Genomic DNA, 27,137 nt, shown 5'->3' with positions numbered 1-27,137 from the left:
GACCCACTCCTATCAATGTAGGGAAGCCCCAAAATGAATCCATCATATGCATGAACCTATTTCACTAACCAGGCCACTTGGTTCAGCACAACGGACAAGCAAATAATTTGTTTTTTAGTAAACATCTGTGGGGGGGGGCGCGGGGGAAATGTATTTTGTTTTCGGAATAAATATATAGCTTTTCATTTTTAATTCTGAACTTTAAAGAAATATTATCAATTAAATCTCTCCCCTGATTGAACAATCTCAACTAATTTTACTGCTTTTGAGATTATTTGGGTTCCTTTTAAAGGTAATTATCATATAAACTTATTTTCTAGGTATTTCATCTAAAAATGAAAATAATCATTCTTCTTGGGCTCCTGAGAGCCACATTATCAGCGCCAGTAAGTGATTTTATGATCTGATTGGTCTAAAACTTACTTAGAAACATCTGTTTTATTGTTTCTGTTGTTTTTATTTTTAGCTTGCCCCACAGCGCCTTCTGTCAGCAAGCAACAGCAATGAGGTTAGTTGTAGTATTTCAAACCATCTCAATCTTGGGGGAAAAAAAAGATTTTAAATTGCAAATCTATTGAGGAAGAGATAAAAGACTTTGCTTGATCTTTCCTGTATTCCCGTGCCTTAGTATATTCAAACACATATTCAATAACTATGCAGGTTTTGTGTTCAAAGTTACTTCTACAATATCAGTACGTTTCCCTCATTTAATTATAAATCCTTTAAAGAAGAAACACATGTTTTCTATCTTTTCATGTTAACAGCAACTAATACGGGTGTGCATAGGCTTAGAAGAGCAGAGGAAACTCCTGCAGGGCTGCAAAGTCCTTCAGTCCTACGCAGCAGAGAGGCCTGGTTACGTTCCAAACATTTTCAACTCTAACCTCGAATTTCTGTAATCTTATGTAAGCTTGCTGAGACAATGTCTCACTTCTAACAGGAAACTGGTCAACCAGTTATGACTTGTGTTTGTAGCAAACATTGTTCTTAATATTTCTCGTTTTGTACTAATTTTGTTCCCATATTGTTTTTCCTTTTCTAGTTACTTCTAAATCTTAATAATGCCCGCCTTTTGCCACTACAGCTTCAGGTAACTTTATGTTACTAATTACTTCAAGCAGAATTGTTTTACTTTTCATTTCCTATGAGGAGTTATATGACAAGAAACTGTTCTCTGAGTATTTATGAATTCTTGATCACCGAAGGTATGAATCTGCCCCATATTTCCTATGAACATTTTTTTCTAAGACCAAAATGAAAATCCGAATTTGAAAATCCTGGATACATTGAGGACTTTGTAGATGCCAGGCACTGATTCTGACAACAACCCTGCAAAATGATTCAGTGAACTATTTTACCTAAAATCATGCTGAGCAAACCAGTTGGGTGGGGGTGGGGGATGGCAAGATCTGAAACCAGCCTGGAAACCCAAACCGAAAGAAGCCGTGCTCTCGTGTCCACAGGGAAACTCTCGCCCAGAGTTCCCATGACCGTGGGCCATTTCACTGTACTCTTCTCTGCATGACCTGTAAGACGTCAATATGTGTCTGTTTTTATCATGTTGCTCCACGGGGAAGATAGAAGCGGTTTACATTGTGACTCTTTGGGCTCAGGGTTTTTTACAATCCTTTTTGACTTGAAAGAAACTAACTTTCTTCCTTTCCTGCCCTTTCAGGGTCCGTTTAATTCACTGACTCCTCCTTTCTCTGGGATCCTACACCAGCGGCAGCAGGCTCAAACTCCTGGGCTCCCCCAGTTCTCTTCGCCAAGCCAGGATCTGTTAGCTGGTCTCTTCCCAAATCAGATTCCTTTCCCAGGACAGACCAACTTTCCCCAGGTCTCACAGCCGAGCCAGATGGACTTCTCCCAGCCTCAAACACCAGTGCAGACCCAACAGGGAACAAATCCTGTAAGTGGGGCCCTTTCCATGCTGTTGTTGTTGTTTAGCGACATAAACACATCTGCTGTGAAAATGGATATAAATCCGAAGTAAGAAAGGGTGTCAAGCAAGACTTCCCCCATAGGATACGTTCTCAAACGTATTGCTCATTGTCATCCTGTTGATTTGGACTCTTGGTGACCTATCGCATACCCGTGGAGTGTCCAAGGCTAGGGTCTTGATGGCTCATAGAGTCTTGGCGGTGCCGTGAGTTCCACATTGGACTGTGATTCGGGAGGTCAGCAGATCAAATCCATTAGCCACTCCACGGAAGAACGATAAGGCTTTTGCTCCTGCAAATGTTTACCACGTTGGAAACTCCGAGAAGCAGTTTGACCCTAATTCAGAATAGACGTGAAGACCATAAGTTTGAGCTTGGGAAGGAGCCGTGGTTGCTCATCATGTTAAGCACAGGGCTGAAAGCTCGATTGGCACTTCAAGCCCACCAACCTCGCCCACTCTTGACCTCTCAGAATGTACAGACGTGGAAAGTTGGGGCGGTCTTCTTGGGTGAGCAGGAGTGGGCCTGACTTCATGTGAGCCGAGGGCCAGCTCTTTCCCACTCAGGACCATAGTATGCTTTCAAAACACTCGCTCATGGGTCAGTGGCGAAGCACGTAACCACTGTGCCACAAGTACGTCCTGACCGGTTTTTTATTTCTAACATGAAAAAACCACCATATTCATTATCCTTGGGTCGTAACTACAAATAGGAAGAAGAGTTAAAGCACGTCTTACAGAAGAAATGCTATCTAAGCTGTCAAGGCAATTTGTGTCAACAGTGCTGTAGATGGATATTCCTTGGCATCAAGCCTTACAATGGTGACGATGGATTTGTAGGGTCGGGTCTGTGGAAAGAAACTCAGAGATTCTGGCTGCAAAGTGCAACCTTGTATGATTCCTTTCTTGGCAGGTACTGCCTTATTCGTTCTCCTTCAAGTTGCCCCAAGAACAGACACAGGTAAGTGAATGTTTTACCACAGGAGAGCGAGCAGTGGGCTGCTACCTTCAAGACTGGCAGTACGAACCTGCTGGCAGAAGAAAGAGGTGGCTACCTGCTCCCAGAGAGAGTTCACAAGTCTCTGAAACCCTGTAGAGTTCCCTAGGCATTGGAATCAGATCTATGGCCTTGGGTGTAGTTTGGGTTGGAGAGATGGGGAAATATACTCTTTAAATTCGTATATGCATCTCTGACACCGCTTACAAGACAAAGCAAGCATAAAATAATACCACTGCCTCTGCTCCATCATTGCTGTGCTAAGATGACTTTATTGACATTGGGCTCAGTTAATAGTTTCTGAAGTGAGGACAGCTAGGAATGCCCCAGAAATGCCCGGGGCATCGCTGTGCTCAAAACAGGAGTTCATTTGTGCCATGCTCTCACAATTAAAAGTGCTGGCATTTGGAACTAACTCAAAGTGGAGTGAGTTTGCTCAATCTTAAACTTTGCTTCGGGGGTAGACAAATTAAAATATTACATAATAATTCAACATGAGAGTACTTGATCACATTTTCTGCCATTAAAAAACTTGTGTCAAACATTTTCCAGGGTTTTATATATTTTCAATTTAATTCTGTATTTTACAACATAATGGTAATGATTTCCATTAAATAACAAGATCTAAGAAAATTAATTCAACCTAGCAGAATCATTGTATTCATATGAAAATTACTTAGCACCAGGCTTATCAATTGTATAATACCTGTGATTCAGAAATGAAAGCTAAAGATGGATGATATCATTCACTGTAAGGCATTGGCCACCTGGTAAAAGAGGGCTCCACCATTTAGTCCTACAGTGATCCTAATTATATGACTTTAATCTGCCCTATACTTACTCCAAAACAAAAATCACTAGTAGACATTCTCTCATCTTCTGTCATAAGTATTGCTGAAGTTTAGCATGATACAAAGGATTACTTCACCTCAAGGATAAGGAAATGGTGTCTTTAAGAGACTAACTGCCCATCTTAATGACTCCAAACACCTGAGCTTGAATATAATTCTCCACTCCTTTAACCACTAAACTAAACCTGTGGCTTTACCCAGAGACTTTCATCACTATCGCTGATGGTAAATTTGAAAACTACAAATGCCTGGACCCTACCTTAGGCCTAATGAATCAAAATTGTATGAGTAGACACCCTAAGACGGCTATGAGTCAGAATCAATTCAATGGCACACAGCAACAACAACAGATGCCAAATACAATTATCTCATAAATACTTACAGGATGGTCTTGACTGTTAGCTAGGGTGTAGAACCAATGTACAAAACATAATCCTTTTTGATCGTTTAATTTGCTTTAAGTATTAACTAATATAGTTTATTAATGTTGAAAAACATAAATAGTTACAAAACTGGATGCATGCGCTATGATCTAAATTTTCCATTAACATAAAAACATGCAAACAGAAACCTATACATGATAATGTGTGTATAAATCTGTAGTTGATTTTGTTTGTAGCTTCTCTATTGGTGGATTTTTCTACTGTTTAGAGTGCATGTAGATTATTTCATGGCAATAATAAAAAATAATGCATTCTTAACATTTCATTTATTTGGCAGAATTTTTATACCACTTCTGGCAGTAGAATAAATCAAAAGAGAGGGGAAAAATTCAATGTACAATAAACCATCCTTTTAGATCTTTCCAAAGTAATATAATATCTAATGTTTCTAATATGTACTTTTTACAAAACACTCACTGATTCCACTATTTTCTAAATGACCTTGAACCTTACCCAGTATCTTTGGGGATGTAATAATTTCCTTACTTTAGGGAAAGTTTCTTTATACATTCCTGTATAAAATTTAATGATAAAAACTGTTTATAATAAAATTGACATTAGAAGATTTTTTTAGTGACTTTGGCTTCTCTAAAGACATCTCATATCTTTCCCTCTTTCCAAACAGATGCTACACTACTACCCTGTGTTTATGTACTTGCCTTGGGAACAATCTCTACCAACAAGCCCCTCTACACAATTACCTCAGCAAGCAGGGCAGCAGCAATTTGAAGTGGAGGTACAGTACATGTTTTATTTTCTTCTGCTTAGTTCCTCTGAGCATAGAGAGCAGAAGATCCTTTGCCAGAGTAGGCACTAGCTGGCTGCATGTAGCACCAACTTGCCACACCAAGCAATGGTCATTACAGGACAGAATCCCGAGAGATTTGTGTAGGCTAATGAGATAGTGCTCCAAAGCCCTAGCTTTTAAGGAATTAAAGTTAGTTAATGGTTTTCTATAAGAGACCAAAAGCTGAATCACCTGGGAAATAACATTTTCTTACTTTTAAAATCTATTTTGCTCATCTTGTCACAGATAGATAGATAGATAGATGATAAATATTTTTAAGAATAGGGTATAATTCCCTGGATAAAAATTACCTACAATCACTAAATCCTGAGATATAATTAGAGAGCTTGCAATTTTGTGTATCCATAGATTTTTTTTAACTCTAATATAAATTGAGGAGTCTGGTGGCATACTGAATTAGCATTGGGCTGCTAACTGCAAGGCCAGCAATTTCCACAAACTGGGAATGCAATGGGGCTGTCTGGCACTTAAAGATGCACAGCACACGGAACCTCCAGGGGCAATTCTGTGCTGTCCTGTTGGGTTGCTCTTGTCAGAACTGACTCGTTGGCACTGAATTTGGTTTCTTGATTCTGAGTATCAATTCTCCCACTAGTCTGTCAGTTTGATGTACGATGGATGGTGAATTGCTTTTTGCTGTAATACTGGAAGTTATGCCACTGGCACTTCAAATACCAGGAGGATTACCCCAGGGTAAACAGGTTTCAGTGGAAATTCCAGACTAAGTAAAGATTCCAAACTTAAAAAATAGGAGTAGGCAGTCCACCACTGAGGGATTAGCCACTGACAACCTTATGAATAAGGGCAGAACATTGTCTGATTTAATGCTGGCAGATAAGTTCCTCAGGTTAGAAGGATTCAAACATAGCTACGATGTGAGGGTGACAGCGAGGAGACAGTGTTTTGCTTGGTGGGGTATAGGATTTCCATTAGTCAGAGCTGACTAACAATAACATAAATTTCATTAAATCATACATAACTAGCATACATTTAGAGTGGAATTTTTATAATAATTTAATCACTACTCTAAAACTTTTCATCCAAAATTAATGAAAACTGAAAAATATGTCTAAGTGACTTATGATAGTAATTGAAAACAAGTATTTTTAATTTAAAGAGGTAGAAAGAGTTTTAACCTAGATATCACAGATTATTTAGACTATTTCTGATGACAACAGTCAACTGTACCATCTCGAATATTGAGCTTTAAAGAAAGGCTTAGTAGGAGGTAAAGAATTCCATGATTATAATAACCATTTCTCACAAATATGAGAAAGTCATCTCATGCATTTTTACAAATCTAACAGGTGCCGTTTTATACTCAATTTGAATACATACCACAACAAGCAGATACTGTAAGTAAATACATATGTTTCTCTTTTAAATATATAATGGAAACTATTTTAATTATTATCTATTAAATCTGCCAGTGGCTTTAACCAAAGACCACCATGAACACCACTCTACTTGAACAAATTTGACTCGATGTACTCATTATCATGAGAAAGAAGACACATGACAATGACCTGTAGGTTAAGAAGTAAGAATCTTTGATTCATGGCTTAACTGTTGGGCTGCTCACCCAAAGGTAGGCATTCTGAACCCACCAACTGCTTCCTGGGAGACAGAGAGACAGTCCATGTCTCTGAAAAGTGACAGCCTTTCCAAGCCTGGGGAGATGTTCCACTTTGTCCTGTAGGATCAGGATGAGTCAGAATCTCTCTCTAGCAGTGGCGATCGCCTTACCAGGAACGCAATGACAGAGCATTTGGAGAGAGTGTACGAAATAGCGCTTCAAGGGCCTTCTCAGGAAGTGAGAGATGTCCTCTGACTGGTTATCTTCATGGGTCCTACCTGGAAGGCAAGAACAACAGTGCAAGAGAAAGGAAAGTGATCCGTAAGAAGCAAGTCACTCATACCAACTACACGAAGACATTTTGTATTTTGTGACGAGGTCTTGGTTTTTTGTCTCGCTTCATCATGTTCAGAGATACGTTTGCCTGATGTTGGAGTTCTGTAAAATTGTGTCTATTCCTCACGAAGCACACTACAGCCTAGCAAGGAAGGTAGATGAGCAAGGACCACCACGGCCGGGTACAGAGCTGTTGGGTGACGCCAGTGCCCTGGCTGCAGGGGTTGCTTTTCTCTTGATCAAATCGAAATGATTTTTGTTTTTAAGAAGTCGGCTATTGATTGTCAATCTATGCTTTGTCGATTAACAGTGTTGAAGCTATATTAATTTCCTAAATTTTCAGGTTCTACCAGGAGGACAGCAGCAACTAGCCTTCGATCCTCTAATCGGCACGGCGCCTGAAACCACTGTTAAGGTAAGATTGCTTAGAACTCTGTGCGACCTACCAGAAGTCAGCAACTGGGAACTCATGGGGTTCATCCCTATTAGTCATTTTAATGCAAGCATTATGATGATTCTATCAACAATTACTACCTCTTCAGTAATTAAGAATGATTACCTCTTTGGTAATGCGTAACATTTTGCCAGTTGAGATTCAATTCATTCAGTTCTACAAACGTATATTCAGGGTTCAGGGATCACTATGTGCCCTATAAAGAGTCTTGGAGGGGGCACTGTCAAGTAAGCACTGCACTAACTTTAAGGTTGGCGGTTCAAACCCCCCGGCTGCCTGGAAGGGAGCCAGACATGCTTCTGTGCAGACGAACAGCCTGGACAGCCCCACATGGGGCCGCTCTGAGTCAGAATTGACTCACTGCCAGTGGGCTTGGACTATGCCATACTGAGGCACCATAGATGAAAGCATGTACTGTGAACACCATGCATGATGATATGTAAGTCAGATTCGACTTGATGGCAGTGATTTTTTGTTATTTTTTTGAGTCATAACTTTACTAAAGGGTAATTTGTTATTTAGAAAACTAATAAAAAACACTTCTTACATAAAATGTTTGCCTTTCATCACAATCCTGTTGCTTTATATTCTTTCCAACTTTTATCTTGAACGTAAAGCCTTAGAAGTTTCCATTTTCCGTCTATATAGCCAGCAGGAGCAGTGATAACATACATACAGAGAGAAAGGGCCAACTCTAGGCGTCCCAGCGCAGGGATTGTCAGGCCTTCAGCTTCACCCAAACCTAGCACAGCCAATATTTTCACTTCTGCTAGAGACCCAATTATGACCCCAGAATTTATGGAAGAAAAGGTAAACCAAAGCTCAATTTCTGAGAGAAATTATTGTCTAAATTAAAATATACTTAGTGCTTAATTTACAGGGACTTGGTCATAGCAGGAAGTCCTGATGGCACAGTGATTACATGTAGGGTTGCTAACCCCCAGCTGAGCCCCAGGAGAAAGACAGGCATTACTATTCCCATAAAGGGCTACAGTCGTGGACAACACGGGGCAGATCCCCCTGTCCCAAAGGGTTGCCATGAGTTGGAATTGACTGAGGGCAGTCATAGGGAGAGAGTAGGAACGAGTTATAAAATAATGAGTTGAAAACATAGAACATATGGAGTTAACCTAAATAAAGAAGCAAATAATTATTTACTGAAAAGAAATTAATAAGAATTATTTCTAATCGGTTTGATAAGAGCTTGTTATAAATGTCCTTTTCTCTCTTGGCCAAGACTGATCGCTTAAGAGAACCATAAGACATTCCGACCATTCAGAGTTTTGGGTAGGTAGTTACCAAAAGATATGCACTAAGTATTACGATATCTCTTAAATTGAAAAAGATAAAAAGTTTGTCAGAATAACCAGTGAAGAGATCTTACTCAATTATGGAAAATAAAGTTAGTGCCTATGTCTCCCTATCAAATTAATAATAATTATCGGTTTGGGGGATTGAAAAATAAATAAAATTTTGATAGTCATGTTTACCTGACAGTATAAGCTCACTATAAACTCTGACAACAGATATAGTAAATAGATTATATATACATATATATTGATGTGCAAGTATACTTGCACATGTATGACATTTGATAGATACTGTGCATACTCAGTGTGAAAAAAACAAGGCTTTCTAATTCCATAAATAGTTACCATCAAGAAACCTATAGGAGGTGGTTCTACCATCTGACAGGATCACTATGAGGCAGAATTGCCTCCATTGCAGTGCCTTCCAATTAATTTCCCTTTGAAAGGTAGAAATTATAATAAAGCCAGTACTCTGTATTAGCTGTATTAGAATGAGATAAACTGACTTTTTAAATTGCCCCACAGTAACATGGAGACTTGGAACTTATCATTATTGTTGTAGGTGCTGTTGAGTCGGTCCAACTTACGGTGACTCTACAATAGGAGGGGTCACTGCCCAGCTCTGTGTTGTTCTCACAACCATTCCTGTGCATGAGCCCCTGGTGGCAATCACAGTGCCGGCCCATCTCACTGAGGGCCTCCCCTTCTTCACAGCTCCCCTACTTTACCAAGCATGATGTCCTTCTCCAGGGACTGGCCTCTCCCAACAACATGTTCAAAGTATGTGAAAAGAAGTCCATCGATCCTCACTTCTTAAAAGCATTCTGGATGTCCTTCCTCCAAGACCGATTGGTAGCCCTTATGTCCAAGCCTAAGCTTGATTACCTGTCCTAATGGGCTTAGTTGGCTGTGGGCTACGGTAGGCTAGAACGTCAGGATGTAATTGCATCAGGACACAAACACAATCTAAAAAGCAAATAATTTAGTCTGAAATGCAAACAAAAAGCAGTTTCTAGAAACCTCCTCTCTGCTGCCTATGACTCTCTTTTATTTCTTCCTCCTATGAAAATAAATAGTAAATTTCTTAAGACTTGATTTTATAAAAATACTATAATTCCGTAAATACTATTCAAAGGTGAATTGTATCGGCACTTCTTAAGGGAAGTGTCTTCTGTAATGTGGTATTGCATACAAACATGTTTATTCAAGCTATCATATCAGAAACACGAATGTGAATTCAGTATCACGTAAGCTTGGAACTGTTTGCTGTCAACACCAGTAAACATAAACTGTCTAGCTCCTCATTAGGTGATCTAGAATACATCTAGATATTTTATGGAAAACAGTCTAACAGTATTAAACTACTCTCTTATTTTTCAGAGAAAAAGCTGTGACAGAGCGCCTCCAGTATCATATTAGGCTATTTGCTTCCTCAGTGCAAACATCAGCTCCTTGAAATGTGCAAATAACGTGGCTCTTCTCATGAATTTATTTTTAACTTAAAATAACATTATATTCTTTAAATAAATCAGAGAAAGATAATACCATCGCATAATAAATATTATCTTTACAGTATTATATATTTTCCAAATATTTGACCAATGCATAAATCTGGAAAGTAGCAACACAAAATAAAATTAATATCATTGACTCATGGATCATTGTATTAATAAGAAAGGCCTCTGGAAAGTGGTGTCATACTTAAGAATAAAGATACATTGTCATTTGAACTTGTGATGAGCATGGTGACTGTAGCACTGGAATAAAGTGTGAACTTGACTTTGATGGAGGGCATCATTCTTATGCCAGATCCTCTGCTGGCTTTCTCTCGGGTGCACTCCCACAAGAACCAAAGCCACTTGGTGGCACATATTGTGAAGTAGCTGCTTTCAATATAATTTATGAGCTCTAGTAGCACACTTGACAAAAGTTAACACAATACAGAAATCTATTGCCCTTGGACTATGAAACTGATCCATGAATGTTGCAAGTAAAGGGGCAATCTGGAATAAAAGTCTGGTGTTCTACTCCTGGAAAAACACAACCAAAACAAAAACCGATGGGCAGTTTGACTCTGTAATACACAGGATCAACAATATGGCAAAAAAGATGGATTCTTTGTTGTATTATATATATATGTATATATATATATATATACATATACTAGTTACAGAGAGAAGTGGTTACTCTCACCCAAAAGAAAAGATCCCCACATGAAATGAGAGTGTATGTTACTTGGCAATGAGGAATCCTATAGGGAATAAAACACAGATTTAGACTCCATCAGATCTAGCTTTGAGCGTCATTTTGAATCTGCAGCAAGATGCTTACTGAGCCTCAATTCCTCCGGTGTAAACTGAAGATGGCAACATAGCTAAAAGAGAAGAATGCCCGTAACGAAGTGATTTGACGCAGGGCATAGTCTACTCCGCTCTGCTGTGCAGGGGGCTCTGCGTTAGATACAATTCAACAGAACTCAATAACAAAAACACTAAAGGGTATAGAAAATAGTATATGCAAGGCACAAAGCTCATGTAGAACACTGAGAACAATACTATTTCTTCCCCCTCACCAATATCTTGTAAGAGCATTTGTGACTTATTTTCCAAGATTTAGGAATGTCCCAAAAATACCCCCCGCAAATAAGAAGAAAATTGACATTAAATATACTTCGTATATTTGTACATAGATGTGTGTTGTCCTGTGTGGCTGAGTGACTGTGTGCGAGAGAGGGAAAAATAGCGAGTATTAAATAGTTCCAAACAAATGTGGTAAGTATTACAGGCATTAAACTTGATGAGAGTTCTAGAATCTTACCTGTTTCAGTACGGGTAATTGATAAAATGTATGTAATAGAGGAAGCATTACCAGATGTCTGATTAAAGAAAAAGGAAAAACAATGCCCTCAAGCCCATCAAGTTAATTCTAACTCATAGCCACCCTTTAGGCGGAGCAGAGGACTGCTGCTTTGGGTTTCGGACTATGAAACTCCACGGGAAAAAGCCTCCTCTTTCCCCAGCAGAGAAAGGGCTGGTGCATTTGGAGTGCCAGCCTTGCAGTCACTAGCCCTACACTTCACCCACGGTGCCACACTCACTGCCATCAAGTCGATGCCCACTCTTAGTACCCCTGTAGGACAGGATAGAACTGCCCTTGTGAGTTTCTGAGTCTGTAACTCTTTATGGGTGTAGAAAGCCCTGTCTTTGGATCACACAAAGTGTATTAAATGCCTGATCTAAAATGAATCCCATTGTCATCGAGTCAATTCCAACTTAATAGCGACACTAGATAAGGTTTCTGAACCTTTTCATCTTTACAAGAACAGACAGCCTCACCTTTCTCCAGAGGAAGTGGTGAGTTTGAACCACCGACCCTGCAGGTGGAAGCATAATGCCTAACCCAAAGGGCCACCAAACAAACAAAAAAGCCAAACTCATTGCCTTGGAGTCAATGCTAACTCACAGTGACCCTATAGGTCAGGGTAGGTTTCTGAGACTCTCTCTATGGCATGGAAAGCCCCGTCTTTCTCCTGCAGAATGGCTGGGGTGCCGAACTGCTTGCCCTTGTGGATCACAGCCCAACACCTGGCCACTGTGCCACCAGGGATCATCTGCATGTCTGCCAGAGCTCAGCAATTTCACTGGCTATTAATATGCCTCAAATGTTCAAACGTTCACCAAGTCTAGGGCATGCTGAGTGTTTACACTACATTGAGGAACAAGTGTGGACTTTGCCTTTTCTGATGAGTGGAGGGATATTCACACCCAAGAGATGAGACAAACACGACACACCTACTCTTTCCAAGAGAGGACAGGAAAGATTGCAGAATTTAGGGAACACATTAAAACCCTAAATATCAAACTATAATCCAGTCAACATTATGATGGTGCCATGAGTCATGATCTACACGTTAGATTGCTAACCACAAGGTCAGCAGTTTTAAACCACCAGCCACTCTGAAGGAGAAAAATGAGTTTTGTTACTCAGACACACAGTTACAGCCTCGAAAACCCACCAGGGAAGTTCTATTCTGTCGTAGAGGGTCTATGAGTTGACCCAACTGGAGAGTTGTTAGGACCTCTTGAAGTTTTTAAAAGTCGACCATACAGTGACCGTGTATTCCTTCCATCTTCTTTTAATGATTCATCCATATTTCAACATTTTTCAAAAAAATTCTTCGATACTGCATTGGGAGGTTTGAATTTTCTTTAGTTCTTGCTGCTTGAGATCCACTGAATGTGTTCTCCTCGAGCTTCCAACTGTCCTTACACATTTCGTGGTCCTGATTTACTTCGTCTTCTCAAACTGCCTTTTCTAATTTTCCCTTTAACTCTTTAATGTCCTCATTTCATCGACTCCATGGTCAATATTATGGGGTGTAATTATAAATTGGGAAAATGAGGGTTATATAATTGTAATATTAACTACATGAATATAAAGTAGTTTTGTGTTACATAACAAGGTAACTGCCACACCTATCAAATACATAGCATTTATATCATTCTCAGAACGCTCTTTCCTGGCCTTTGTCAATAAATCAAATATTCTCACCCTCCTGCCAGAAAGCAACATATTTAAACTTCTAGGCACCTTTTTAAAGAAACCTCCATGGCCGGGTGGGTTCCTCCTGGCTGCAAACCAGAAGACCAGCAGCTCCTCAGGAGAGTGAGGAGCCATCCTCTCCCACCAGACCACAGCCTCAGGACTCCCACTGAGGAGTTCTGCTCTGCCCTCTGCCCTTTCTGTGAGTCAGAGTTGGCTTGTTGGCAGTTGGTTTGGCTTATGTTAATTTAACCCATACTAAAAAATAATAGGAATTAAGTCATATGCATGGACTTTTTTGTATCTTGCTTATTTTATTCAATAGGATACATTTCTGATTAATCTGTTATTGTCAAAGTGGTACATTTCATTGTGTGAAAATACTGCAGTTTCTTTATTCATTTTAAGATGGGAAGCTGTTCCTTGACCTTTCCTCCAGCTCTATTTATACTACCAGAGAACATGACATTGTGCTCATGTGATCAAAAGGCAGTCATATGGGGGAAAAAAAGAGGGGAATTTTGGATGGTTTAAAATCAAGAAAGCTGCACACGGGGTTTTATCCTCTCACCATACTTATTGAAGCTGCATGCTGAGCAAATAATCAGAGAAACTGGATTGCAAGAAGAAGAATGCTGAATCAGAATTGGAAGAGGCTTATTAACAACCTGTGATACACAGATCACACAACCTTGGCTTGCTAAAAGTGAGAAGAACTTGTAGATGAAGGTGAGTGATTTCGACCTTCAGTATGACTTACAATTTAATGTAAAGAAAACCAAAATCCTCACAAATGGATCAATAGGTAACAATATGATAAATGGGGAAAAAAAGATTGGAGTTGGCAAGGACTTCATCTTGCTTGACTCTATCATGAATGTTCATGGAAGCAGCTGTCAAGAGATCAAAGGATGCCTTGCCCTCAGGTAGACCTGCTGCACAGCACCTCTTTGAAGTGCTGAAGAGCAAGGACGTCACAGTGAGAACTAAGGTGCACGTGAGCCGAGCCATGGTGTTTTCAATTGCCTCATATGCGTGTGAAAGTTGGACATGTAATGGCAATGCCCACTGAGGAATCTATGCACTTACATTACGGTGCTGGTAGAGTGTTGAAAATGCCACAGACTGCCAAAATAATACACAAATCTGCCCTGGAAGAAGTTTAGTCAGAATGCTCCTTTGAGGCAGAGTTGGAGAGACTTCGTCTTACATAGTTTGGTCATATTGTCAGCAGAGACCAGTACCTGGAGAAGGACATTCTGCTTGGTAAAGCAGGGGTCAGTGAAAAAGTAGACCTTCGACCAGATGGATAAACACTATGGCTGCTTCCATGGGCTAAAGTACGAACAATTGTGAGGATGGCATAGGACCAGGCAGGGGTCATTCTGTTGGACAAGCGTCTCGATGAGTTGGCATCCACTTGATGGCACCAAACAACAACGGGGCTTACCATCTTTGGATGGCAGGGGTTTCTGTCTCTCTCTTCTCAGAAGAATTCTACCCTCTTAGATTTACTTATAACATTTAAAATTGCAATTTTGAGAGCCTCTCTCAAGGAACTTATATCATGGTCCTCTTTTTTTTAGTTTAGGGAACAAAAAAAATATCAAAAAGGGAAAAATCAAGACTGTAGAATGGACAGGGTAGGATTTCTTAATGGAATTCTTGTAGAGCAGCTCTTGTTACTCTCAAAGAGCTGGCACATACATTGCAATGGTGGGATAAAATTCCTCCTCAGACAATTTTTTCAAGCCTCTTTCTCACCAAAGTTCAATGTTCTTAAATTTGCTTCTTAATAAGCCACATGGTCGTTGTGTATACTTTGAAAAAATTCTATAAACATTACCTCTTTGGAATTCTGCAAAATAGTCATGACAACTTTTTCATCTGATAACTCTGTTTAGACCTCATCTTTGAGATTTTCCCAATTTTTCTTAAAATGCCTTATCCATCTTTAATCTGTGTTTCGATTCTTTGGAGCAATATTCCTGTATATTTGCCACAAAGATTCAATGATCTGGGAAGATGTCACCTTGAGGTTTGCTAATATTTTTATATTAGCACAAGATTCAAAATTATCCATGGAATAAAAAATACTCTTCTTTTTTAAGGTACCCAAACAAGAGTAACCCAAGCTCATTCCTTAGCACACTTGTCTGCAGCCATCCAATGATCATGGACACATGTGTAAGCATGTTGTATTTGGAGGACACCCACGCGTTTAGGAACTATAACCCTAGTATCAATATTTTTTTCACTTACTTTCATACTGCTGATTGACATTTGTATTGTTTCCAATTGTTATCCAATAAGAATCAAGCTGCTAGGAACATTCCTGCATATGCCCTTTGGTAAACATTTCACTTAATTTATCTTGAGTAATAACCAATTCATGAGGGAAATGTGGAAATGAGGGGAATTTGATTGTGGAAGGTTAAGATCATTAAAAGCATAGAAAATGGAGCTAATCAATTTCTGGTTTGGATGACTGATGGCTTAGGCTATACTCAAAGTTCATCACCCCCAAAGTAAGGAATTAATTAAAAGTGAAGAGGAAATTTATAGGGAAACATAAATAGTAAGTTAAATTATTATTATATTGAGTTTGACATGCCCATCACACATTTCAGTGGAGTGTGTAGCTGAATACACAGTCCTAAGAATGCAGAGGGCGATCTTAGCGAGTCAAGTAAAAATGAAATTATTCCAAGAATGTCGCAGTTGATACTATGGCAAATACTACGAATTAAGGAAGAATATTCAGCAGGTAAGAAATTGAATCAAGGGAAAAATGATTATTTCAAGCAGAAGTAGTTATCATTATCTCATGTCAAAATATGTCAAAGAACATGACAGAAAAATATCTGTGGTTTTTCTTCAGTCAAGTGGTAAATGGAAGGTGGAGTTTTTTAAAAATCATTTTATTCGGGGCTCGTACAACTCTTATCACAATCCATACATCAATTGAATCAGGCATGTTTGTACATAGTTTACCTTCATTCTTTTATAGACATTTACTTTCTTTAAAAAAATCCCCTTATTGTGGCCTCATACAATCGATACGCACATCCATTGTGTCAAGTGCATTTGTACACTTGTTGCCATCATCATTCTCAAAACATTTGCTTTCTACTTGAGCCCTTATCAGCTCCTCATGTTTTCCCTTTCCCTCCTAGCCCCCCCTGAACCCTTGGTAATTTATAAATTATTATAATTTTGTCATGTCTTACACTCTCCAGTGTCTCCCTTCACCCACTTTTCTGTTGTCGTCCCCAGGGAGGGGGTTATATACAGATCTTTTAAATCAGTTACCCCTTACTACCCCCACCTTTCCTTCATCCTCCCGGTATCGCCATTCTCACCACTAGTCCTGAGGGGTTCCCTGTGTTTCAAGTTCCTCTCTGTACCAGTGTACATCCTCTGGTCCAGCTGGCTTTGTAAGATAGAATTGGGATCATGATAGTTGCGGTGAGAGAAGCATTAAAGAACTGGAGGAAAGTTGTTTGTTTCATCATTGCTACACTGCACCCTGACTGGCTCACCACCTCCCCACCACCCTTCTGTAAGGGGATGTTCAGTTGCCTAGAGATGGGTTTTGGGTCCCCATTCCGCACTACCCCCCATTCACAATGATTTGATTTTTTGTTCTTTGATGCCTGAGATCTGATCCCTTCAACACCTCATCATCACACAGGCTGGTTTGCTTCTTCCATGTGGGCTTTGTTGCTTCTGAGCTCGATGGCTGCTTGTTTATCTTCAAGCCTTAAGACCCCAGACACTATATTTTTTGATAGCTAGGTGCGATTAGCTTTCCTCACCACATTTGCTTATGCACTTTGTCTTTAGCAATCGTGTCAGGAAGGTGAGCATTATGGAATGCCAGTTTAATAGAACAAAGTATTCTTGAATTGAAGGAGTAATTAAGTGGATAGACATTTACTTTCTATTGAGCCCTTGGTATCAGCTCTTTTTTCCCCTCCTCCCTTCCCCCTCCCTCATATCCCCCTGATAGATTGTACATTGTTATTATATTCATCGCTCACACTGACCACTGTCTCCTTTACCCCATGTTTTGGAGGATGTCTTTAAAGGAATTTGAAGTGAGGAGAGGAAATTGAAAACCTGGTTGTGACATTAATGCAGTGAATGACACTTTATAAGCATAGCACACAGTTACATATATGTACACACCTGTTATCTCTCATTCTGAATAAATCTCAGACATCTAATTAATTTTAATCAAAATCAATATAACAGCAACATAAGAGGACTGATAAATTACCTAAGTTTTGGAAACAAATACCTTTTTTCTTTTTTAATTGAGATAAGCTTGAATTTGCAGCCTTGGTGGTGTAGTGAGTTATATACTGGACTGCTAACCCTCTACCCTCCCAGCATCGCCCCTCACACCCCTGGTCCTGAAGGTATCATCCACCCTGGATTCCCTGTGCCTCCAGCTCCTATCTGCACCAGTGTACAACCTCTGCTCTATCCAGACTTGCAGGATAGAATTTGGATCATGATAGTGTGTAGGGGAGGAAGCATTTGGAAACTAGAAGAAAGCTGTATTCTTCATCGGTGCTACATCGCACACTGACTGACTCATCTCCCGTAGACCCCTCTGCAAGGGGATCTCCAGTGGCTGACAAGTGGGCTTTGGGTCTCCACTCTGCACTTCCCTCTTCATTCACTATGGTAAGATATTTTTGTTCTGATGATGCCTTATACCTGATCCTTTCGACACCTCGTGATGGCACAGGCTGGTGTGCTTCTTCCATGTGGGCTTTGTTGCTTCTGAGCTAGATGGCTGCTTGTTCACCTTCAAGCTTTTAAGACCCCAGATGCTATCTCTTTTGATAGCTGGGCACCACCTGCTTTCTTCACCACATTTGCTTATGCACCCATTTGTCTTCAGTGATCATATCATGGAGGTGAGCACACAATGATAAGATTTTTTGTTCTTTGATGCTTGATAACTGATCCCTTCGGCACCTCGCGATCACACAGGCTGGTGTGCTTCTTCCATGTGGGCTTTGTTGATTCTGAGCTAGATGGCTGCTTCTTTACCTTCAATCCTTTAAGATCCCAGATGCTATATCTTTTGATAGCCAGGCACCATCAGCTTTTTTCACCACCTTTTCTTATTCATCCTTTTTATCTTCAGCGGTTTTGTTGGGAACGTGAGCAACATAGAATGCCAACTTAATAGAAGAAAGTATTCTTGCATTGAGGGAGTTCTTGAGTAGAGGCCCAATGTCCTTCTTCCACCACCTTAATACTAAACCTATAAATATAGGCACATAGATCTATTTCCCCATCCTCATATATATATTTGCATATGTACATGTCTTTGTCTAGACCTCCATATATGCCCTTTACCTCTCAGCTCTTTCCTCTATGTCCCTTGAATTTCCTCCTGTCCCACTATCATACTCCATCCCCACCTGGGTTTCAGCAATATCTCTTCGTTACATTACCCTTGATCATGCCCTACCTCCAGGCCTGCCACACCCACCTCACTACCAATTTGGATCACTTGTTGTTTCCTTGTCTCTGGGTTTGTTAACACCACTTCCGTATCATAGTTTCTTCTTTGGTTTTTATATTCATTCCTGTTTTTTAGTGGTCTTTTGCTTTCTTCATATATAAACTTTTTTAAAAATCCATTTTTACATATGAATCATGCACTTCAAAACTCAATGGTTCAGAGATGTTAAAATAGTTGCACAATAACCACAATCAATTTTTGATAATTTTCTTCATTCTAATATCCATTAATATTGGCTACCCATTTCTCCCTAAGCGCCCCTGTCTTGACTCTAAGGCTCTATTAATCCAGGTCTGTCACTATAGAGTCACCTATTCTGGATTTCATATAGAGACAATCATACCAAAACAGAAAACTAACCACACATCAATAACTGACTTAAATACAGAAAGGGGGGAAAACTCCACCCAAAAGAGCAGAAAATAATAAAAACTACAAGTTTAAAATGGGTCCAAATGGAAAACAAATGGCAAAATGTTACATTTTCACCCAGCTATCTCTGTAATAATCCACTTTCCAGGGCATGCAGAAGACAAGATACTTCACATCCCTGGTCAATCGCCCGAGGGAACTCAATGGGGACTTAACTCACGTGGGACCTGCAAATGGGTTTTGGGTTTTCACTGTCATCCATAGTCTTCGGCAAATCGGGTGTTACGGATTTTCGCCCTAATACAACACCCTCCTCTGCTCTTGGGTTTTATTTATAACCCTTGGCTCACAAAAGGTGCTACACTTCTTCCATGTGAACTTAGCTGATAGTGCAAAAATAAGTTTTAACATAAAACTCTAAGCATACATTTTCCCACAAGCTTCTGATATAGGGACAATATGGGATACTAGTTAAAGTGTGTACTCTGGAGACAGATTGCTGGTGGTCAGTACCATTTTCTAGAGTATTAGTTTTCATACTTTAAACTCATAATCAATTCTCTAGAGGTCAATTGATCGGCAAAGTTAGGATACTTTTGATTATCATACTTAGCTCTTAGGGTGCGTTATATTAAATTTTCAATACACTAAAGCACTAAGATTCACTCTTGAGCACTTCAAGTCCTCCAGAAATGTTCGTGTTTATTATTTTTCTGAGTCTTTTTGAGAGCTGAATCCTGGAAAGAACATAAAAGATGAAAATTTGATGCTTTCTTACAATTTGGGTTATTAATATCTGTTCAAATTGAATTTGAACTCAAAGACATAATATTCTTGAGAGTTTTCTAATGCACATTACATATGAAAATATACAGTAACCTTATCTTATTGATTAATTCTTAATTTTCTTTTTGGAGATTTATGTTGTTAGTTGAACAATGAAAGATTATACCCTTTTGGAAAACACATTTTGATGTCCTAGATGTATCTTTGACATAAGAACCAAATCTAATCCGGTTCCATAAGGTAGTCAATATGCTCCAAAAAGCATCTGATATGAAAATCTCTATCCAAGTTCACCAGGATCTGCATGTGACCTCCTCCCTGGGGGACGGACAACAGAAAGGTGTCATCGATGAAGAGAGACATCAGACAGGTCAAGATATGAAAAAATAATAATCTATAAATTATCAAGGATTCATGAGGGAGTGGGGAGTGGGGAGGAAGGGAGAAAATGAGGAGCCGATGCCAGGGGCTTAAGTGGAGAGCAAATGTTTTGAGAATGATGAGGGCAATGAATGTACAGATGTACTTTACACAATTGATGTATGTAGGGATTGTGATAAGAGCTGTATGAGCCCCTAATAAAACGTTTTTTTAAAAGAACACGACTAAGAAAGTAAAAAGACAATCCAAAGAATAAAAGAGAACATGTGCAAAAAAATCATCAAAGAACCATAAAGAGAAACCTGAAAAACCTTTGGAACCTAACTTTAACATTTTGAAGATTTTACATTTTCTTAAAACTCAATACTATTAAACATGCTTTCTAATAGTTTCCAATCAATTCCAATAGGATATTGAAGAAATAATTTTAAATGTTAAATAAACTATAACATATAAAGATGTATAACATTGCATAAGAAATTCATGAGTAGAGAAATCTTACAGTCATTCAGCCAGTTTCAGCGAAACTAAATTTGGGTTATTTCTCAATTTCAACACACTATGATAGTAAATGAGTCAACTAATTAGCTACTAATCTCGTGGCCTTCTAGCCACAAATATCTCCATTCCATTGCACCTCTGCGTGTATAAAAGAGCTGTGATATTCCACAACAGTGACTACTGGTTACCATCAGAGCATCAGAGAAGGAGCTGACTGGAAAATCCGAGGTAAGAGAGATTTTCAACAATCATTATAATTTAGAAGGATAAATAGAAAGACAGAAGATAGATAAATTTGCACAATTATACACATGTGTATATACAAAATGTGCACATTCACACATATATGCACACATATAGGAGAACATAAAAAGTATCTACAGTATTACCAGCTAAGAAATGTTTATGCATAATACATAACATATATGCATAAATGTATATTGAGTCAATGCCAGCTACTGGAAACCATATGGAGCACAGTTCTACCCTGATATACCTGTGGTCACTATGAGTCTAAATTCACTAAGTAGAGATTGATCTTCATGTCAAAAAGAGAGAGCATGCACTCCTAAGGACTCTCTACACATTAAAAACCACTGCCAATTTGTTTAATCCTAAAACAGATGCGTTTTTTATATTCCATTCTATAACATATCTTACTTACATATTTTTAATATAAAAAGTACTTAACTCCCCCAAGGAATCCTTAAATAAGTTGATGTTCCAGGAAGATATATCTAGTTTCTAAAGACATTTCACGGGCATAGAGTAATGTATTACTAGACTGTAGGATATCAAACCAAACTCACTGCCATCGAGTCACTGCTGACTCAGAGCGAGACCCCCTTTGGCTTTCTGGGACTGCAACTGTTTACCAGAGTAGAAAGTCCAGTCTTCCACGGAGCTGCTGGCTCCTGAACTGTCAGCCATGTGGATCGCAGCCCAAGACCTCATCACTACACTAGTTCTTCTTCAGACTATAGACCAAGCAACAAAAATAATAATGATGATAAAATATGTAGGTAGTGGATGTTACTGTGTCCTCAGCACAAAACTTGACCTCAAAGAATCTGCAATAACAATCTACTGAGCTTTGACTTATCTATCCCTTTACTTGATGTGGTCTTGAAGACATCTTTACAACCAGTTGCATGCTTCTTATTTTAAAGACCCTGTTTGAATATGTGCCCCCTCCAAAACGGTTCCCCTCCGTGGGTGTCTCATTTCTTTCCTACTTCCCCAGGTTCCAGTGGTGCCATGGTTCCAAGGCTAGAAGGTCGGTCACTCAAACCCACCAGCCACTCCTTGGGAGAAAGATGAGGCAGTTGCTTTTCTAAAGATTAAAGAGTGAAACTGTACGGGGCACCTGCACCCTCTCCTGTAGGTTGCTATGAATTGGAATCTACTCAATAGCAGTGGATTTGGGCTTTGGTTTATGTGTAGAACTTATCAAACTTTGCCTTACATTAGAAAATATCTGTCACCTGCCTGTCCCTTCTAGCTGCAAGATAGCAGAAAATATGCTTTCACATATGAATAGATTTATGTATGTGTTATATAATCATTAATGGCAAGTAGCACCAGTCTATCTGTATTCTAAAGTTGATTGTGATGTCAAGATAATATCTTGACAAAATAATTTCAAATCTTGTTGCATTTTTAGCAACATGAGCAAAAATAGAGGTAAGTTTGAAACATTTTTTTCTTTCATTTCTAATTTTTTAACATAATAAACCTATTAGTAACATCAAGAGGTGATACAATCTCCTAGAATCTCCAATAATCTCAATTCTGCCTCCCATAATAATTGTGTGAATAGTTTATATATTCACTGGGTAATTTCCCTTCGTGTAAATTAAATAATGTTTAGAACACTTTGTCCTGTGTTGATCTGCAATAGTGTCCCTGTACAATTCGGCAAAAGCAGTCTTTCATCTGTCAACTGTTCTATAGACGCAGAATCTAAAACAGTACCTGAAAGATGCCCAACAATCAAAAATGTATTCTAAACACATACATGAAAGAATTCATGAATAAGTGAAATGCAACTGTGAGAAAAATTTCCCTAGCCAACTCTCAGTGCCGACTGCCTCTTTGAAGCCTCTCCTTGGTGCCCTGTGTTCTCTCTGAATTCCGCCCGCCCGACAGAGAATTACTGACTGATGAGCGCAGTCTCTAGAGAAAAGATATCTGTGTCACTTAAATTAAAATTATACACAGTTTTTATTACATTATTGACAAACAAGAGAGCTATGTTTGATTACAATTTTCCTAGTTGCCAGATTTTTTTCTACATTAACATTTGTTCCGGAAGTGGGAGACAGAGTAGAATAGCATGTTTTAAAGTACCGCAAGCTTGTACTGACATGTTGAATTATCCAGTTTATTCTGCTGAACTAATGTAACAAAAACAAAGTCCAATAATGATTAGAAATTTCAGATTGGGAGATGATTGTGCAGTTTGAATTGTAGTACCACAAAAACCTTTAAACACCAACAGGCTTATAATTCTTAGCTCCTAGCCAACTTCATATTAGAGACTACTAAATAAAAAGGAAACTATCTTATATTTCAGATTGCTCTCTGATTGATTATATAAATAAGATATGAATTATACTATGGTATGAGATCAAGGTGAATTTCAATGTCATTAAAGCTAAAATAATTTTTTAAATGTAAAATATGCGTTTGATTTTAGTTTTAACTTGATAGGACAAAGCACTGAGGGAGTGCAGAGCACCAAGAGAGGCAAAGCACTGGGGGTGTGCAGCGGAACAGCAAGGGAATGGAGTGGCGAGGTCCCCAGGGAATGCTGAAGGTGGACTTTGGGGCCAGGGCATGGTGCCCCAACAGACTGGACTGGAAAACACTCCTAAAGGCCAACAAATGATCCCTGAACTAACTACAAATATCAATACTTTTTAAAATGTAAAAAAAATCTGTTTCGTTTTCTATTTCTCTATTATATAATGTAATAGTTGTTAAAACATTAAATCAATATTCTTAATATTGAATCTCTCAAATATTTATTTTCAAATATTTTCTCAAATATTTACTTTGTATATTATCATTATAACAATGCATGTCCTAACACAGTAAATATTTATAATTTTTAAATTAATAAATCTTTTTATTGGGACTCATACAACTCTTATCACAATTCGTACATACATCAATTGAGTAAAGCACCCTTATACATTCGTTGCACTCGTCATTCTCATAATTCACCTTCCACTTGGGTTCCTGGAATCAGCTCGGTTTCCCTTTTTTTCCCCTTCCCTCTCCCTCCCCGCTCCCCCTTCCCCCTGGTCCCTTGATAGTTTATAAATAATTATTATATCTTATCTTACACTCCCCGGTGTCTCCCCTCACCCACCTCCCCATTGCCCATCTCCCAGAGAGGAGGTTACACATAGATCTCCAAGATCGGTTCTCCCTTTCTACACCCCCTTCCCTCCTGGTGTCACCACTCCTACCACTGGTGTTGAGGGGTTTGTCTGTCCTAGATTCCCTGTGTTTCCAGATCCCTACTGCATCGCTGTACATCCTCTGGTCTAACCAGGTCCGCAAGGTAGAATTGGGGTCATGATAATTGGGAGGGGAGGAAGCGTTCAGGAACTAGAGGAAGGTTTTGAGTTTCATTGTTGCTATATTATATTAATTTTTACTTTAAAAATTATACAGTGCAAAACGTTGGAAATGTCTTTTACCAAAATTCTAAAATGGTTCCTTGAAAAAGTACAATTTTTCAATTTTCCTCCGAAACTACTCAAATAATTCTAGCACCTAAATTAATTTTGTGTTCTTTATTTTTAGAAGTGTTATTTTGAACTTACCAAGATCACTTATTAGCTGCCTATATCCATACTGACATTTTCTGTATAAATAGATACATTATTTCATTCTAGAAATTTTACTTTTATTATCATGGCCTTCCCTGGTGATATAGTGGATTCAGCATTTGACTGCTAACTCCAAGGTCAACAGTTGGAAACCCCCAGCTACTCCACAGAAGAGAGAAGAGGCTTCCTGCATGAGGAATAATTTATAGTCTCAACACCCAGAGTCATTTCTACTATGTTCTATACAGTCCTTTGGAGTTGGAATTGACACAGTAGCAATGAGTTCACACACAGAGAGTCAGCATCCTTAAAGAATGCGCTAATGTTCCTTTTAAAAGAAGTGGATGTAATATAATTGTAAAATTGGGAATGACTTTTGATGTCATCTTTAAAATATTCTCTGAAAACAAGTCAATGGAGGCCTCCGATTATAAATACCTCCCCAGGATTAAAGAGATATTAGTAACAAACTCAATACTAGTCCTCATTCTTCTGAATTTATCTTGTCAGTAGATTTTCTTCTGGCCTGAAGTCTATTTCGAAACAAAATGAAACTTCTCCTCCTCGTCACAGCCATCTTAGCAACAACTGCCGGTTTTCCTGTAAGTTTCCTTCCCACTTTCCAAACTCTGTGCCTGTGCTCTAACTCACGAACCCCGTGTCTGCTTTGATTTGAACACTGCGTTCTACTTTGTAAGCTGCCCAAAATTTGACGGTGAAGCACGTGTTGTAGAAAACACTACGAAATGCACACAGCACAATGTAGAAAACACTGCAAATTCAGTACGTGGGGCAATTCCAGGTAGCCTTGAGGCAGTGATGAATTGGAGTCCATTAGAATACTACATATTTACACTTTCGGGAAAATATTTTCTACAGTTGTTTCTGGACAATCATACACTAGATTGTTAAAAAGGAAGCATCCCCTAAAACAATTGCGTACAGAGGAGCATCACGTTTTCTTCATGCGTAATGACACGTTTGCTACTTTCTGCATTGTCATCATCCTTCATTTAATTATTTTGTTTGTTTTAGGTTGCTGAAGACCAAGAACGAGAAAAGCGAAGTGTAGGTTCTTTTTATCTATCTATGGAAGCTCTGCAGATGAAATATTCATCGTCACAGTTGAAGACACTACTTATCTGAGCCTCTCACAACTTAGGAAAAGTGTTAGGAGCCTTCTGAGTGTGATCAGATGAACTCAGTGAGAAGATTCTATCGTTTTACAGCCTTGGAAGCCCAAAGGAGCAGTTTTATCCTGTCCTGTAGGGCTTTTAAGACTGACAGCAGTGAGCTTTTTAGACCTAGCTTAACGTGGACTCCTAGTGGCACAATGGTAAAGTACTCAGCTGCTAACTGGAAGGTCAATGGTTGGCCCATCAGACGATCCATGGAATAAACAACTGGCTATTTACTTCCATGAAGATTACTGTAAAAACCCTCTACTATCGGTCAGTTCAAAGTCACAGCAAACTTACGCAGGGCAGAGGAGAGCTACTCACTTTGGTTTCCAATACAGTGAATCTTTGTGAGAGCAGCCTGTGAACTGCTGACCTCGTGGTTAGTAGCCTAATACCATGCCTTGAGAGCACCTTCCCATAGAGATTGCAACCTAGGAACCCGGATGGGGCAGTTCTACTCTGTCCAACAGGATTTGTTGTGAATTAGAATAAACTCAAAGGCTTATGACAATGCCACCATCTCAGTGGTTGTCAGTGGTGACCCCTTTGGGGATCAAACGGCTCTTTAACAGAGGTCGCCTAAGACCATTGGAAAACACATTATGATTTACATTATGATTCATAACAGTAGCAAAATTACAGTTATGAAGTAGCAATGAATATTAAGGCTAGGGATCACCACAACATGAGGAACTGTATTAAAGGGTCATGGCATTAGGAAGGTTGAGAGCCACTGATTTTGGCTTAATAAATGCTTTAAACCTGCTTATAACATTATAAAGTTTACTTCAAAGATGCTAAAAGAATAATTAAAACTTAGGAATTTGGACATACGGGCATCTCTGAAGATCTGACCAGTAGGAAGTCCACTAAAGGATCATCTGGGTGGAAAAAGTGAATCAAGGAATTATAGAAAAGAATAATTTTGAGGAATGGGTGGTTTGTTTAAGAATTCTTTGTATTTTGGGTGAACTTGTTATGTGAAAGGAAGTATGTATGGCTTTCATGTTAAATTATAAATAGGATGGAGCAATGAATGGAGAAGGAAAAAGAGAAACAACGAAAGGAAACAGACACTATTTCAAGAGCACAGTTTTGGAAAAACCAAACCAAACCTTGTTTAAAGTCAAAAGAAGAAACGTCAAGGCCTCTCTTTGACCTCTTTGGTCTTTACTGTCACAGAAAGTGTCATCAGACAAATCTGAGTCTGAGTGGAATGTGACTGTCAATCTCTCCATTCTCCCTTCTAAGGCACATTCTGGCGGCACTT

General features: G+C 39.0%; 1 protein-coding gene across 1 annotated transcript; it reads left to right on the top strand.

Annotated features, from left to right (window-relative positions):
* Nucleotides 1–335: 335 nt before the first annotated feature.
* On the top strand, nucleotides 336–25,832 carry ODAM (odontogenic, ameloblast associated). Its single transcript, XM_075543565.1, has 10 exons — nucleotides 336–386; nucleotides 467–508; nucleotides 1,043–1,090; nucleotides 1,676–1,909; nucleotides 2,853–2,900; nucleotides 4,856–4,966; nucleotides 6,346–6,393; nucleotides 7,294–7,365; nucleotides 8,053–8,214; nucleotides 25,722–25,832. Exons 1-10 carry the CDS (start codon nucleotides 336–338, stop codon nucleotides 25,830–25,832), a joined length of 927 nt encoding a protein of 308 aa, XP_075399680.1.
* The last annotated feature ends 1,305 nt before the right edge of the window (nucleotides 25,833–27,137 follow it).

The sequence above is a fragment of the Tenrec ecaudatus genome, chromosome 3 (assembly GCF_050624435.1).
Source record: "Tenrec ecaudatus isolate mTenEca1 chromosome 3, mTenEca1.hap1, whole genome shotgun sequence".
Lineage (NCBI taxonomy): Eukaryota > Metazoa > Chordata > Mammalia > Afrosoricida > Tenrecidae > Tenrec > Tenrec ecaudatus.
This window is presented reverse-complemented; position numbering and strand designations above follow the sequence as displayed.